The following is a 14,931-nucleotide window of genomic DNA, read 5'->3' as shown; positions in this document are numbered from 1 at the left end:
TTTGATATCTATTTAATCTTAGATAATATACATTGCTTTAGTAGTATTATACGTGTGTAAAAATAATAATAAAAAAAAAATTCATGTATAATTGTTTTTATATAAAATTAATAATTAAAAATTAAATAATTTAATATATTTAATTAAATTATAATATATATTTTTTTAATAATTATCAATTCACATAAAAATAACTACATATATGAGTTTTTACTAATAAAAAAATTTTCATTAGTAATACAAATTAATATTAAAAATTTCATCGTTTTTCGTTTCCTATTTTAAAAATTAATAGATACTATGTTATGGATAGATATATTTATATGATTTTAAAATAACCTCATAAAAAGTGAGATTTTTCTAAAAAATTGAAAAATATCCAAAATATTATGTAAAATAATTTATGAGTAAATGTTGTATTATTTGTTATTATAACAAGAAGGTATAATATATACAAAAGTAAAAAAAAAATATTTATGGAAATCATCTTTTAAAATATTAAAAATGAAAAATGAAAAAGAAAACAGACTTTAAACATGTCTAAGGATATTCCATGCATCACATTTGTGATGAAATAGTAGTTCTTTAACGTAAATTATGCATATTATTTGTAACTTATATAATATTTATCTTTTTTAAAGTAAGCAGATTAAAAAAATATTTGTAAAATAATAACAGTAAGAACAAAAATAATAATAAACATATTAATTATAAAAATAATATTTTTTTAAATGTACAAAATAATATATACAATACATATACAATTGTTGAGCAATAAAAAATGACAATAAACCTAGTTAGAATATATAGTTACCAAATCAGCCATTCATAAAAAATACATATTGAAATATTAATTATACACAAAATTAAATTAAATAATATATATTTATACGTAATAATTTAATAATTAATATATATATATATATATATATATATATATATATATATATATATAATATTTTTGATAAAAATTATATAAAAATATTTTATATTCTATGAATAATACTTTCAAACAGTTCTTACTAATTAATGTATTTTAAACTAATAATTCTTTAAAAAAATTCTTTGTTCCACCTAAGTTCTTTCGGGCTTTCGGCAGAGCCACAAAACGTTAGATAAGGCCTAATAATCTACGACTCTTTTGAGATAAGAGAATTAGGAGATCAAATATTTATACAGAGTTATCAAATTAAAAAAAATAATTAAGGTGTTTCTTATTCCGTCACATATTTTTACACCATTGTGTTTAGGGTTGGCAATATATACCCTATTTGTAGGTACTCAACTCAAACTAACCCGTTCGAATAGAATTGCCTACCCTATTCGCTACGAATATGATAGGATATGGTGCAAATTTGTCTGCAGGTAGGATAGAGTACGGATTTAGTGTATACCCTACTCTACCCTACTCGCATTCTTAATATATTATATAATATATGTAAAAGTTATGTATGTAGTGAAGAAAGTGAGTCTTGTGCTCACAATCTTCTTATAAAAATTTAGAATAATCATTAAGCTAGTTGATGATCATAATCTTACCCATTGCCAACCCTAATTATGTTCATAATCCTACCCCGTTGACCAAGCTACGAAAATTCTTTCTATCTGACCTTTAAACAACAAACATATATATACTATTAATTAATACTTGACTCTTGTACAATCCAATGAACTTGTTGCTAGTAGCCATAGGTAAAGGTTTGTGCTTGATCATGTTGGTTTTGTTCTCTTGTTGCGGCTGACAAGCTGATGAGAATAACATAATATCTATTGGCACTGCCATGTCTGCCACGGCCGCCGCTGTCTCCGTCCTACCATGATAATATTACTAACATGTATTTACATAACAGAAAAACAGAATATCCATATATATGTATGGGCAAAAAATAAATAAAAAAATAAAAAGAGAATAAAAATACTGAGAATACAGAACCTGTAATACTGATGATTAGTCCAATTAGGCGGTGGTGATAGTGGTGTTTGACGTGTTGTTCCATTGATGATGGGAATGGAAAGAGGGCTGTGTTCCATCATGATAGTCATGTCCTCAGATGCAGCATTCAGAGGTGTGCTTGTAGTAGAATCGTTTTCAAAGGGGCTGATGTCGTTCATCAGGTTCTTGAGGTGTTCTTGCAGTTGAGCCGGGATCTTTCCGGGGAGACGAGCAGCCACCGCCTCCCGGCGGTTGCGTATAGCATCCTGAAAACAATTAGCAATAATCGACTCAAAGACTTTGTTCTCCTCCCGAATTCAGACCTGAGGTTGAGGCGGCTGAGACTAAGGTGGTTGATAACCACATATGTCGGTGGAATAATTCTGCTGTGTCATCTTCCTTATATCCGGTTGCGGCTTAGGCTGAGGCTGAGGTTAAGGCCGCGGCTGGGAACAAGGTGGTTGATAATCAGATATGCCAGAGAAATAATGTTGTTTTGTCATCTTCATAGCTTCCGCCTCCCACCGGCAGTTCTCCATAACTTCCGGCAAACATTCATCAATAACCGTCTCGAATTGTTTGTTGCCGTCTAAAGAATGAGGTGGTTGATTATTAGGGTAAGCAGATATATGATATGTTCATATCCATATTTAAAAGAGCATTACTTCCTCTTCAGTCATTCCTACATTATTTACTTCTTCATTCATTCTTTTTCTTAGTTTCTTGCTTCGATTTTCTATTCTTGAATACGTATTTATATAAGTTTTACTTTGGAACATAGATTATTCAAGTTGAGATTAAATTTTGGATAAAATCCAAAAAGAATTTATTTTCAAAATTTTATTTGTGGATCTTTTATTTCTTGGTACTAGTAAAAAAAAGATAAAGACTCGTGTATAATTTTTTTATATAAAATTAATAATTAAAAATTATTAAATAATTTAATATGTTTAATTAAATTATAATAAAATATTTTTTTAGTAATTTATTGATAATAATTCAAACAGGTTATGAATTTAAAGTAATTGTTCAATTTGCTATCAGTAAATACTTTTGTAATAATACAAAATACTATTATATTAAAAACTAAAAGTATGACTTTTCTCATATAAACGAATATATATAATTTAAAATTACTAAAAAAATTTATAGTCATTTGATGTCTTCAAAATATGCATTTAAAAGTTGGAACAATAATAAATTAATAATCAATATATAAATTCTTTAGCTAACTTTAAATAAGAATATATAATTGATTAAGAAAAAAACAATGAAACAATGCTAATAAGATGGGTAAGCAATAACCAATAATCCTAATCATGTGTGTAGATTTTAGATCAAATAAGATCTATTTCGAATATCAATCTTATATTGAGAGAGAGAGAGAGAGAATATTTGAATTAATTCGGTATCTCAAATATTTGTTTATACTATATGGTATTGCAGCCTATATGTTGCACCAGAACTAACAAATCCTTATGAAATAAAAAATCATTGAGGAAAAATTGAATTAATTTAGTGCATCTCTAATATTTGTTTATACTATATGATATTGTAACGTATATGTTTCACCAGAACTAACAAATCCTTATGAAATAAAAATGATATTGTAACTAATATGTTTCATTGATCCTGTGAAAATGGTGTCAACCTAATGGAGGGAAGAGCACAAGAGCAATAAATCGGAATGTTTGAAGTGTATTAAAAGTATGAATGATAATCTCATCTTCTACCAAAGCTACTGCTAATGTTTTATATACATACATAAGTACATGTATATGAAACTTCTAGATCAAGTTAACTAAATAAGTGAGAAAGTTAACAAACTAGCTCTCAAAACCTTCATACTTTCTGAGGCACCATGTAAAACATGCAATGAACATGACCATATACATCAGATCACACTTACTACACCTTAGGTGCCGGCTTACAATATTCGGGATAGATCCATGGCTTGAACGCCTCATCATCCGCACAATGCTGAGTGTAACCAACATAATAATTAAAACCAATTATGATAATTATAGAGGATCAATGTAAGTTTTGGGAAAGTTAAATTTTCTTGATTCAGTTTCTATGATTCAATAATCTAGTGGTGATGGCACTTGTTTGAAAAAGTTAAAACTCAACAAAGATCAACATATGAATTTCAAAATGTATATATAGATTATAGAAAGGGCAAGGGCTAGAGAAAACTTAAAGGGTGTTTTCAGCTATACTTAACTTCTTAGAGTTATCATAATTTATCAGCTCTATCATACATGCAAGACTATAAAGAAATATAGTTCTGAAGTATTAGAAATAGGATCAGTAGACAAAGAAATAAAACAGATATTTATTAATAATAACATGAATATTTTACATAATTAGTAAAAATAGATTGGAAAAGAAAAATTGATTGCAAAGTAACTTATAAACTGTTCCAAACTAGTCAAGAAATTCTTGAAAGTTTTGTTCAATACCATTAATTGTAAAACATGTGAGCCTTTATAGACATGATTGTTCATTGTCTCCAACTTTCCTTAATGTTAAATGTGTTTAAGTGATGAATGGCACGTAGCAAAACTTCTATCTTGTTCCCAGATAATCTAATTATTTCGCGCTATGGTTATACATGTTATAGGTGGATAAGCAGACAGATCAACATTATTAGTTGAGCAGGGCACGAAGAGCTAGAAAATTAAATTGTGCAAGATGCTGTAATATCAAATTATACATACCATCAACCAAAAAACAAATCCACGGGTCAGACGTTTAGGATAATCACCACTAACTGATTTTAGTTTTTTGTTCAGATCTGCAAGATAAGCATATAAGTATAACCCATTGTTGCTAGTCTTCCGAAACAACATCTAATGAAGCTAGACAAAAGCATATTTCCATTTCATGTATTTAAGGACCATTCTGGTAAGATAAGTACTCTCTGTCACTTTTCAGTGATTCCATGTTCTATTAGAATAATTGATTGTAGTGAATGAATCAGTTCTAATTCAAATTGAAGTATACAGCTTTGAGCTACATTTGGCGACTATTCAAGGACAAATATACAAAGATACTTGCATATCAAAAGGAGGGACTAAAAATTCAACTTACCAACATGATGATTAAGAAGAGATTTCCCAAGATAATTTCTCTTACAGGTCCTAGGGCCGCTGCGATGCTCTTTATGGTATTCGACTAGCTTTCTATGTTTCATATATTTAAAAAGCCTCTTATACTCTTCCTCACAGTAAGGCTTCTCCAGCTCTTGCATGAGTTTTTCTCTGTACTTTGTGTATTTCATTGCATTGGCTTTATCATCATGCCAATAATGTTCCAAATTCAACTGCAAAGCAACACATAAAGGCATAATATCAAATGCAAAGTAAAGGGTAAGGGTAAATTCATATATAAAATTATAGAAACATACACTTGGAACCTTTCGCCTTCTTTTGCAGAGTGAATCGTCATCATCCTCCTCAATCTCCTCCTTTACCTTTATTTCTATGCCAGATGGAGGGTGAATGTGATCACCCACATGATTTTGTGCCTCTGGGGATACATCATGAGTATCCTTAACCATTTGTCCTAAATATTTTGGTTTCCTACCCCTGCGATTCCCACTATATTCACCAACATTATTTTGTGCCTTTGCAGACACAACATGAGAATCCTCAATTATTTGTCTCAAATTTTTTGGTTTCCTACCCCTGCGCTTCCCGCTATAGTTACCAACATTATTTTGTGCCTCAGAAGCCATAGTAAGAGCCACATCAGGGTATTCTATATAAATATTTTGCTCAGGGATCTCAATTGCATAGCATCCACATCTCCAATCAGGGGTTCCTCAGCCACATTAACCAATAAGCTATCACCATCATCCTCCTCGTCTTCCTCAGGAACATAAACATAATCCAACCAATACTTGTAATCTTCTGAAATAAAAGTGTCATCTTCCTCTGGTACAGGACAATTGAATGGACTCTTCACACTAATATGTATACATCTTCGCAGAGTGGCTCCAGTCCTTTTTTTCTATTACCACTCCTTGAACTAGATGGTTCCACCATGTGTCTTGCAAGGGTGTTGTAAGAATCAATTAAACTTTCTTCATTAGCAGTTGCAAGGTCCTTATTCTTCTCCAATGTCCTTCTCTTCTTGCAATCCATTTGTACTTCTCTAGACAAAAAATTCACACTTTCTTTCTTCTTCATTCTTTGTCTTGACTTCGCAGTTTTCAAACACTACCAAAAACCCATCTTCCCTAACCAAAAAAAAAAAAAAAAAACACCTTTAGCCATCATATCAATTAAAAACAGAAGAGAAAAACAAAGTTATGTTCCAGGAAAAAAAATTTAAAAACCATAAATATACAAAAAACAGTGTAATTATGAATAACTTACCTGCTTCCATCGACTACATTAATCCGTCCATCCATCACCAAGGCAAGGCTGACAATACGAAGTGATTTTTTACTGACCCACTCAATGGAATGAATGATAAGATTAGATTAAGGCTATAATTTAAATTTTGAATTCATTCGATTATTGCCTTTTTAGAAATCCGGTTATTGCCATTGGTAATTGCACCAACATTAATGCCCAATTAAGGCTATAATTTAAATTAAGGGTTATTTATTAAAAAGAAAAAAATTTAAAAAGATGGGAGGTGTTTCGCCAGATTAACGCGCGTACGTTTTTCAGTCACAAAAAAAAGCGCATACTTTTCGAAGAAGGGAAACCACCCAGTACCAAAAAAAAAGGTAACACAAAAACAGTTATTGCATGTATAATTAGTTGCAGATACGCCAAATGAAAATAATGCAGAAAGGAAAAAATCGATAAGCAGGTCTTTGAGAACCCACACATCCAATAGTTGGCGAAAGGCACCGGATCACGATTTGGAAACGGTAAATGCTAACAACGCAAGATAATTCCGTAATTATGTATCAACCGCTCAGATGACTTGTTTTATATTGGATGATTTACATCCCCCGTTTTTTGCTTGGGGCTGTGAACTATCTGATACCATCACAATTAATTTATACCAAACAGCCCAGAAAATTGGTAACTCGGATAATCAATGGAGAGTCACCGAAAAGCGTATTTTGCGTATGTTTAGGAAATATTTATTTCAATTTAAATCAATTCAAATTATTACTAACAAGCAAGGAGATGAGAAGATATTGATAATTAACTACATCTGGATTAAACGAATTTATACTGACTACGAAGCATAGAATATTAATCTTCCGAATCAATGGCAATCAAAATGGAAATAACTCAGAAATTTTGTTCTTGTCGTGTGATACTCACTGGCGAGGAAGGATAAACCGATTAACAATTCAAGATAAACAGATTTTTAATATCGAACCGATGAAAGTAGATATAATAATCGCTACCGAGTTTTAATTAGCATTTCATAAGATCAAAAGGACGACCAAATAAACAAACCAAATAGATCATTCAGGACTTCAGGCCTCGACAGAAACCAACACAACATAAAGATATCACCCATGTGCACCAGGTCAAATACCTCCGTCACTGTCTTAAATCTGCACCGGTTGAACGCCTGCCTGGCAGGACAAAGATTTGTGCTTGACTTCCAAGACATCGACGACCCCTTGTGCCATGTCACGCCACTTTGAGCTTTCCGCCATCATTTCGTTTGCTTTGCAGTACATTCGGAGAAGGGTCGCTTTAGACTGAGCGCAGCAACTTTTCCTCTCGGCGCCGTGCCTTCTCCTCTTTCTCTAGTTGATCCTCCTTTTCTCTCAACTTGACCTTTAAATTTAACCACTCAGCCCTAACCTTGAAGAGTTCATCTGACATGTTGTCAATCCTAGCCTCCCAAAGTTTCTCCCTCCTGTCAAGTTCGGCCTCAACAAGGTCACAATCCTCGGACTTTTCATCTGTACGGACGATGTTGATCAGATTTCCCATCGGCTATTCCGTGAGGTCGATGGGATTACCATCGTGGTTGGTGACAGATTACACCAATATTTCCTCAGAAGTATACAGTGGAGAGAGCAGTGGAGGGTGGCAGAAATAAGGAGGGGAATAAGGATAGACAGAGAGGTGAGAGAAGGAGTTACGGCAGAGAAGAACTATGATAGAAGCGTTAGGAGGGATAGGGTTTGTCATTAACGGGCACGTACACATATATAGTGTAAAGTGGGAAGCCGCTTCGAAAACTTTTTTTTCGTAGAAAATGAGTAATTAATGTACATTGTTTTCGTTATTTTTTTTTGGGAAAAATAAACGATTTATATTTTAAACTAGTTCCATGGAAGAAAGAAAAAATAAGAGATAACAATTTAATTACATGTTGGCTTCAATTAACGTTTCGCATTAATATATTTTTAAATTTGTTTTAAAATTATTTTTCAATGCTCAGCTTTAAAAATTACATTTACGATATCTTCGATTTCCGTGCCAACCCCAAAAATGAGGCATCGGTTACAGTGGGCGTAAGTGAAGGCGTATATGGCACGATACCTGACTTATCTGGTGAGCCATTTTGCAGTATATAAGTTCCCTCCCCAGCGTTTTTTCATCGCGTATGGTGATCCATACTAACGACGGTCCTCCTGTAACCTTCCCGTTCCCCCACCTATCCAAAAAATTTAAATCAAATAGGATGAAATTGGGTGCAACCTCCGACAAAGGCAGAAGGGAAAAGAAGGCCGGATATGGGAGAAGGAAAGGGAAAGGGGTGCCCCCACGCGGCTGTCCGCTGACTCTTCTGCCTCGCGAAATATGGGAGAGAATTGCAGCAAGAGTTGCGTCGGCTTCGATCCAGGATCTGTTTAACATGCAGGCGACCTGCAAGGTGTTTTTGGACGCAGCCCGTTCATCTGCGGTGTACAAGGTGGCCTCCATGGCGGAGCTACCCGTCGCGTTCGGTTATGACGACAAGGACCATCCTGAGGATGGGTTCTTTTATAGAAGCGCGCGTACTGGAAATCCGGCCGCTATATTCCATGTAGGGATGAGAGAATTCTACTGGATGGGCCGACACGTCGCTGGGGGCGACACCCTGCTTGCGGCTGCCGATGCGGGCGACGTCCAAGCCCGCTACATGTGTGCGATGCTACTACTAACACCAGGTGTTGGGGACGAGGCGGACGCTGGCAGGGGGTTGAATTGTATGCCAACGTACTGGCTGCTAGAAAAATTGAAATGTGTAGAGAACTCTTCGGGCAGTTGTTCACAAATCCGCTGATTGGGGTGCACCTGTCGAATCCAGGGAAGCCCGTCGTCTGCCGGTCAAGCGTCTGCCCGACCCGCGGGACCATGGGTGCCGCCAACGATTTGTCGAGCGTGTCATCCGTCCACTGCCTTGCCGAGTTCGAGGTGTTGCATTTCCTTAGTCTGTTTACTTTCAGATGAAGCTTCGTTGTAACTAAAGTTGAATGTATTTCTTTGCTAATGATTCGGGCGGTTGAGTTTGGTGGCTTTGTAAATTCCCGCTTTCGTGGGTCAGACAAATGACATATTTGAACCGATGCATATCACCGTGTTTTAACTTTTAAATGCTCACACGCATAACCTTTGATAGAAGCACTATTTCATAACTTCATTAGCTAATAGGCCAAGCCGAATATAAAAAAAAAAAACAAACACACCAGAACAGTTCAATATTAACGTTGGGCCTAAACAGTACAATACTAGACCTAAACATACATTGCCAGGGAGGGGAGGGGTCGGTTTACGGTGTCTCTATCCCGTTGTTGCACTGACCCTAAGACCTGGGACTTCACCTGTCCAGCAAAATGTCGGCCAGCTGCCGTATGATTTCTCCCAGTCGAGTCCTGAGTTCCTGTCTCTCTCTCTCTCTCGATCTGGGATACACAGTACTCGATCAACGCAACGGCCTATTGTATGTCCTCAATCGATTGGCTGGCTGCAAGTGATGTAACTTTGTTAGTAACATATTGATACCGACGCAAGTGACTAGACGTGGGGGTGTCGCAAGAAGACATTTTTCGCTTACCAGATGCACCTGGTACCGCCACGGGAGTCGTCGTCACCGTTGTATCGTGCCGTCCGCCGTGAAAGACGAATCGGTTGAACTCAGACAGCGGCGGGAACTCGCTGCTCAGACCCGGAACAGGCGGAGTCGTTGTCACCGTCGAATCGTGCCGTCCGCCGTGAACGAGTCGATTGAACGCCGACGCCGGTGGGAGCTTGCTGCCCAGCTCCATAACAGGCAATGCATTCACCTGGAAGTAGTCGTTCAGGCGTTCACAACCTCTTAGTAACTCCGGTAACGAAGAAGCAGGTTCCGTGAAAAGCCATCCACCTGAGCCGATGCCGTCTCGCTGTTGAGGTATATTCCGGGTATCCTCCCTCTAAAGACGACGTACCACCCACCTTCTGCTCGCATTGCCATCCGACTATTAGAGGAGATCTGGTACACCCTTCAGAGGGAGAGGTGGTTAGGGTTGATGGTGGAATACAATTTATGAGTTTTTCTCTCACGTGGAGGCTAAGAAATGGAAGAGTAAACAAATAAAGCAACTAGAATGGTGAGGGTGCAACAGTAGTGGAGGTTTACTTTCACGTGGACCCCTATGTTCAGGAGTAGGGGTGCAGGGACTCTAGGTTCAGGAATAGGGGTGTACTTGCACCAGCAAAGAACAAATAAATAACATTTATCTTATTCACCACTATTAAGGCTCCTTTAAATTACTTCATTCTTGAGAATATTAGCCCCACCTAGGAAATGGGCATCTAGTTAAATACGATAAATGCTTTTTTAATCAATATAATTATTATACTATCTGAACACATCGGTAAACGAAAACATCTAGGGAAACGTATGCGGTACTGAGCCACAACCCCCTAACCCCCTCCCCCCATGGCAGTATATGAAAAAGCAAAATGCCACAAGCTCAGTTACAAACTTGTCTATCCTCTTTATAATCTCCAATAATCCCTCAACAAAGTCCTTGCAAATGGCCGAAAGTTCCTAGAAGGACACTAAGAAAGTGGACGTATCCGTTCAGCACGAATGCCCGCTGAATCTCCTTCCTCGCAAAATATGGTCGAGTATTGCCACGATGGTTGCATCGAATTCTATTAAGGATCTGTTCAACATGCAGGCGACGTGTAAGGTTTTCCTCGGTGCGGCGAGATCAGACACTATATACAAGCATGCGACGATGTCTTATAAATCGTTAGCGCGCTTTTTACTTAACCTCGACGGGCCTGAAAGGAGATTCCTTGATTGCTGCGTGGAAGTAGGAAATGTGGATGCTATAGTCCGACATGGGTTCGCGGAATATCTCCAGTTTGGCCGCCATGACAACGTCATGGAACTGCTTGCTAGGGCCTCAATGGAGGGCAGCGTCGAAGCAGGTTACCTGTCTTCCATGTTGCTAATGTTTGATCACGAAGACGTGCAAAGGGGTGTTCAAATGATGGAGGTTTTTCGTATTTTTGGGCAGCTCGAGAGCTACACCAATTTCTTGACGGACGTTTGCAAAGATACCACGGTGATCTTAAAAGAATTGTTTGCACGCATCTGAACGACCGTGACTGTTTACCACTCAGGCCAATCCTCCCCCGACTGTACTGTTGTGGATTTCTCTTTATGTAATCCTCCAATACGGTGGCTAGCAAATGCCGGTTTGTTATGATCCTTCAATAAACCCTTTCGTTAACCCCTTGCTATGCATACTGATGGTGTAATTTACTTTATTTTATTTTATTTTATTTGTTAAAAAACTGTCAGTTTGATCAATTAATTTATCGTTAATTATGTGGAAGGCACAGACGACGCAATTAATGCGTATCTTGGCTATAAGCCTATAACTTATTCCAAATAATGTTTTCTTCTTGAGTGGGATATGATCTTAACTTTGCACTATTGTAGTGACATATGAATGGACAGAAGACTGTTTATCCAAGCAATCTAATTTGAAAGATGTTTATTTCCTATAATTTCATATAATTGTAGGATATCATAAAAATGATACTATGTCGTTCCCAGTTGAATTGAATATGTGTTTCCAGAGAAATACAACAAATTCTTTTTTAGTCAATTTAATTATTATACCATCTAGACGCATCGGTAAACGAAAAAAACATCTAGGAAAACGTATGCGGTATTGTACCACAGCCCCCCTCCCCCTCCCCCCAATGGCAGTATATTAAAAAGCAAAATGCCACAAGGTCATTTATAAATTCGTCCATCCTCTTTATAAATCTCTAATAATCCCTCCACGAAGTCCTTGCAAATGGCCGGAAGTTCCCAGAAGGGCAAAACGAAACTGGACGTATCCGTTCAGCACGAATGTCCGCCGAATCTTCTTCCTCGCGAAATATGGTCGAGTATTGCCATAATGGTTGCATCGAATTCGATTCAGGATCAGTTCAACATGAAGGCGAGTTGCAGGTTATTTGCATCTGCATGCAATTCCGACGCCGTGTACAGGTATTCCTTGGTGTCGATGTTGCCGATTTCTTGCTTCTTGGACTACTCTGGGCGGCCTGCAATGACATTTCTGCGTCGATGCGCCACAACGCAAAATCTGGCCGCTTTGCTCCGCGTGGGGATGGCTCATTTATTCTGGTGTGGCCACCGCAGAGGTGGTATACAGACCCTGACCGTGGCAGCAGAGTTGGGCGATGTGGAGGCCTGCTACATCTCTGCGATGCTGCTACTATCGCTTGGTGACAAGGACGAGGATGAGATTTGCCATGGATTCGAATTTTTCGGTTTGGTCCGTGAGTCCAGCGCAGTCGAAAGCTGTAGAGAGGTCTTCACGCAGGTGTTCATGGGCCCGTGGTCGGAGATACCCCCGGCGGTCCCAGAAGAGCCCGTGTCATGCCGTTCCAGCAGTTGCCGTACCCGCGGAACCATGGAGGATGCGAGCGATTTGTCCAGTGTGTCGTGTGTGCAATGCCTGGCTGAATACGAGGTGCGAAAGTTCTTGGGGACTGTTTACGTTTAAGTAGTTCTCTAAACCCCGATGATGGAGGTGCTGATCATGCTCCGTGCGTGCATTGTCGGTCAGACTATGATGTAATCTGCCAATATAGTGGCTAGCAATTGCCGGTTTGTTACGATCCTTCATTAACCCCTTGCTAATTGCTATGCGTACTGATGGTGTATTTTATTTTATTTTATAATTTTTTTTGTTAAAGAACTGTCTGATCGATCAATTAATTTATCAAAATCATGTGGGGTATACAGACGATGCAATTAATGCGTATCTTGGCTATAACTTACTCCAAATAATGCTTTCTTCTTGACTGGGATACAATCTGGACCTTGCACTATTGAAGTGACGTTTGAATGGACAGAAGACTATTTATTCAATCAACCTTTTACACCATCGGAAGGTTTTTTTCTAGGCCTGGGTACTGAGACCGTGACAGTAAATTTATGCAAAACTGGTAACTTCGATAGACAATAGGGAGTGACCGAAAGGGGTCATGTAAAAAATGGGTACAGGATAAATTTTATATGAGCAATGATAATTGACGATGGTGTATAAAATTTGTACAGACGTTGAATAATGAACATGCGGATATGCTCCAATTGAACCACGGGATTGTATTCATATAATATAATCGGTTGAGAGATTCAATACTTGTCCTTTAATGAACAAAATTTGCTTTCATATTTTAAGGAGTTTTTATTATGTAATTGCACTAAATGTTTTATTATATAACCTGAGAGAGAACTAATTTGAATTTTGTTCCGATCAATGGCTTCGTATTTTTTGTTCGTCCAAGCAATCTAATCTTAATATAATATTAGGATATCAAAAAAGCGGTACTATGTCTGCATTCATTTGTTTTATTATCTAGTGTCTAGTGTAAAATGATTATTCATGTCCTTAAATCAGAAGGAACCCTTAAATCAGAAGGAACCCGTAAACATTCGTGACAATCAAACGCGCTGCTTGTGGTATTTGGCTCCGTTCTCAACGATTAGGAAATGGTATTTGGCTCCGTCGTAACATAAATCCCTAATTGTGTGTCAACAGGTTAAGAACAGACGGATGAAAGTAAGTTAATTATATTATCAGAGTTTAAGTTCCACTACAGAAGATCAAACAGGAGACAGACCGAAAAAAGAAAATAAAAGGATCATACAGGCCTCGACGGAAAACATGACATTCAGATATCAAGCATGTGCAGCAGGTCAAATAACTCCGGCCCCGTCTTCATTCTGCCCGGCTGGATGACGACCCCGACGGAGCAAAAACTTATGCTTTTCCTCCAAAACGTCGATCCTGCGTTCCAGGTCACGCCACGGTAGAGCCTCCAGCTGTTCCCGTTCACGGCGCTTGGCAATTTCTGCTTCCAATTCTTTTGCTTTGACGTCCAATTGGTGAAGGATCACGTCATTCTTTCGCTGCGCTATTTTCAACTCCTTTTTAAGCCGACGCCTTTCCTTCTCCTCTTCCTCCAGTTCATCATTCTTTGCCTCGAAAATAAATTTGGCGGCCAACATCTCCACCTTCGCCTGCCTCAGTTCTGCTGCGGTCGTTACAAGTCTATCCTTCAAAATCTCTTCCCTCCTGACCAGTGCGACCTCAACGAGGTCAAAATCCGCGGACTTTTCATCCACACGGATGATGTCGATAAGAGAGTCAATCGAGAGTTCCGCAAGGTCGTCGGGACTAATGACGTGGTCGGTGATGGATACCTCCGACATTTTCTCGGGAGAAGAAGATGACATATGGCAGACTACGACGACCCTTAAAGCAACGATTTTTGTTCCAGCGACGACGGCTGTCCTCCAGGTGGGTCGTTCTCAGGCGATAGACGTCGAATCTTTCTTCTGAAGTTACGCCAATAGTGCGACGTGAGAGCTGTGTGCAGAGATGACTGTGGCAGTGTGGCAGACGGCGGAGAGAGCAGTGGAGTGTGGCAGTAATAAGGAGAGGGAGAAGGATAGACAGATAGTGGAGAGAAGGAGTTACGGCATGGAAGAAGTGAAGAAGGGTTAGTACTTAGTAGGGTTAGGGATTGTCAATATATATATATATATATATATAT

The 14,931-nt window shown here is 37.8% G+C and overlaps 2 protein-coding genes and 1 pseudogene across 2 annotated transcripts; 2 read left to right on the top strand and 1 right to left on the bottom strand.

The window, feature by feature from the left end:
• Nucleotides 1-1,612: 1,612 nt before the first annotated feature.
• Nucleotides 1,613-6,126, bottom strand: LOC110268255 (uncharacterized; annotated as a pseudogene).
• A 4,850-nt stretch (nucleotides 6,127-10,976) lies between these two features.
• Nucleotides 10,977-11,444, top strand: LOC107621344 (uncharacterized). The gene has a single exon (XM_016323371.1). It carries the CDS (start codon nucleotides 10,977-10,979, stop codon nucleotides 11,442-11,444), a length of 468 nt encoding a protein of 155 aa, XP_016178857.1.
• Nucleotides 11,445-12,155: 711 nt separating this feature from the next.
• LOC107621345 (F-box protein At2g35280-like) lies at nucleotides 12,156-12,872 on the top strand. Its single transcript, XM_016323372.1, has one exon. The coding sequence runs from the start codon at nucleotides 12,156-12,158 to the stop codon at nucleotides 12,870-12,872; it is 717 nt and encodes a 238-aa protein (XP_016178858.1).
• The last annotated feature ends 2,059 nt before the right edge of the window (nucleotides 12,873-14,931 follow it).

Source organism: Arachis ipaensis, chromosome B10 (genome assembly GCF_059453495.1).
Source record: "Arachis ipaensis isolate K30076 ecotype BB chromosome B10, ASM5945349v1, whole genome shotgun sequence".
Lineage (NCBI taxonomy): Eukaryota > Viridiplantae > Streptophyta > Magnoliopsida > Fabales > Fabaceae > Arachis > Arachis ipaensis.
The sequence above is the reverse complement of the archived record's forward strand: the minus strand, read 5'-3'. Positions and strand labels throughout refer to the sequence as shown.

Excerpts from the sequence above, each read along its gene's own strand:
- LOC107621344 (XM_016323371.1), top strand. The coding sequence starts at position 10,977 with ATGGTTGCATCGAATTCTATTAAGGATCTGTTCAACATGCAGGCGACG.
- LOC107621345 (XM_016323372.1), top strand. The coding sequence starts at position 12,156 with ATGGCCGGAAGTTCCCAGAAGGGCAAAACGAAACTGGACGTATCCGTT.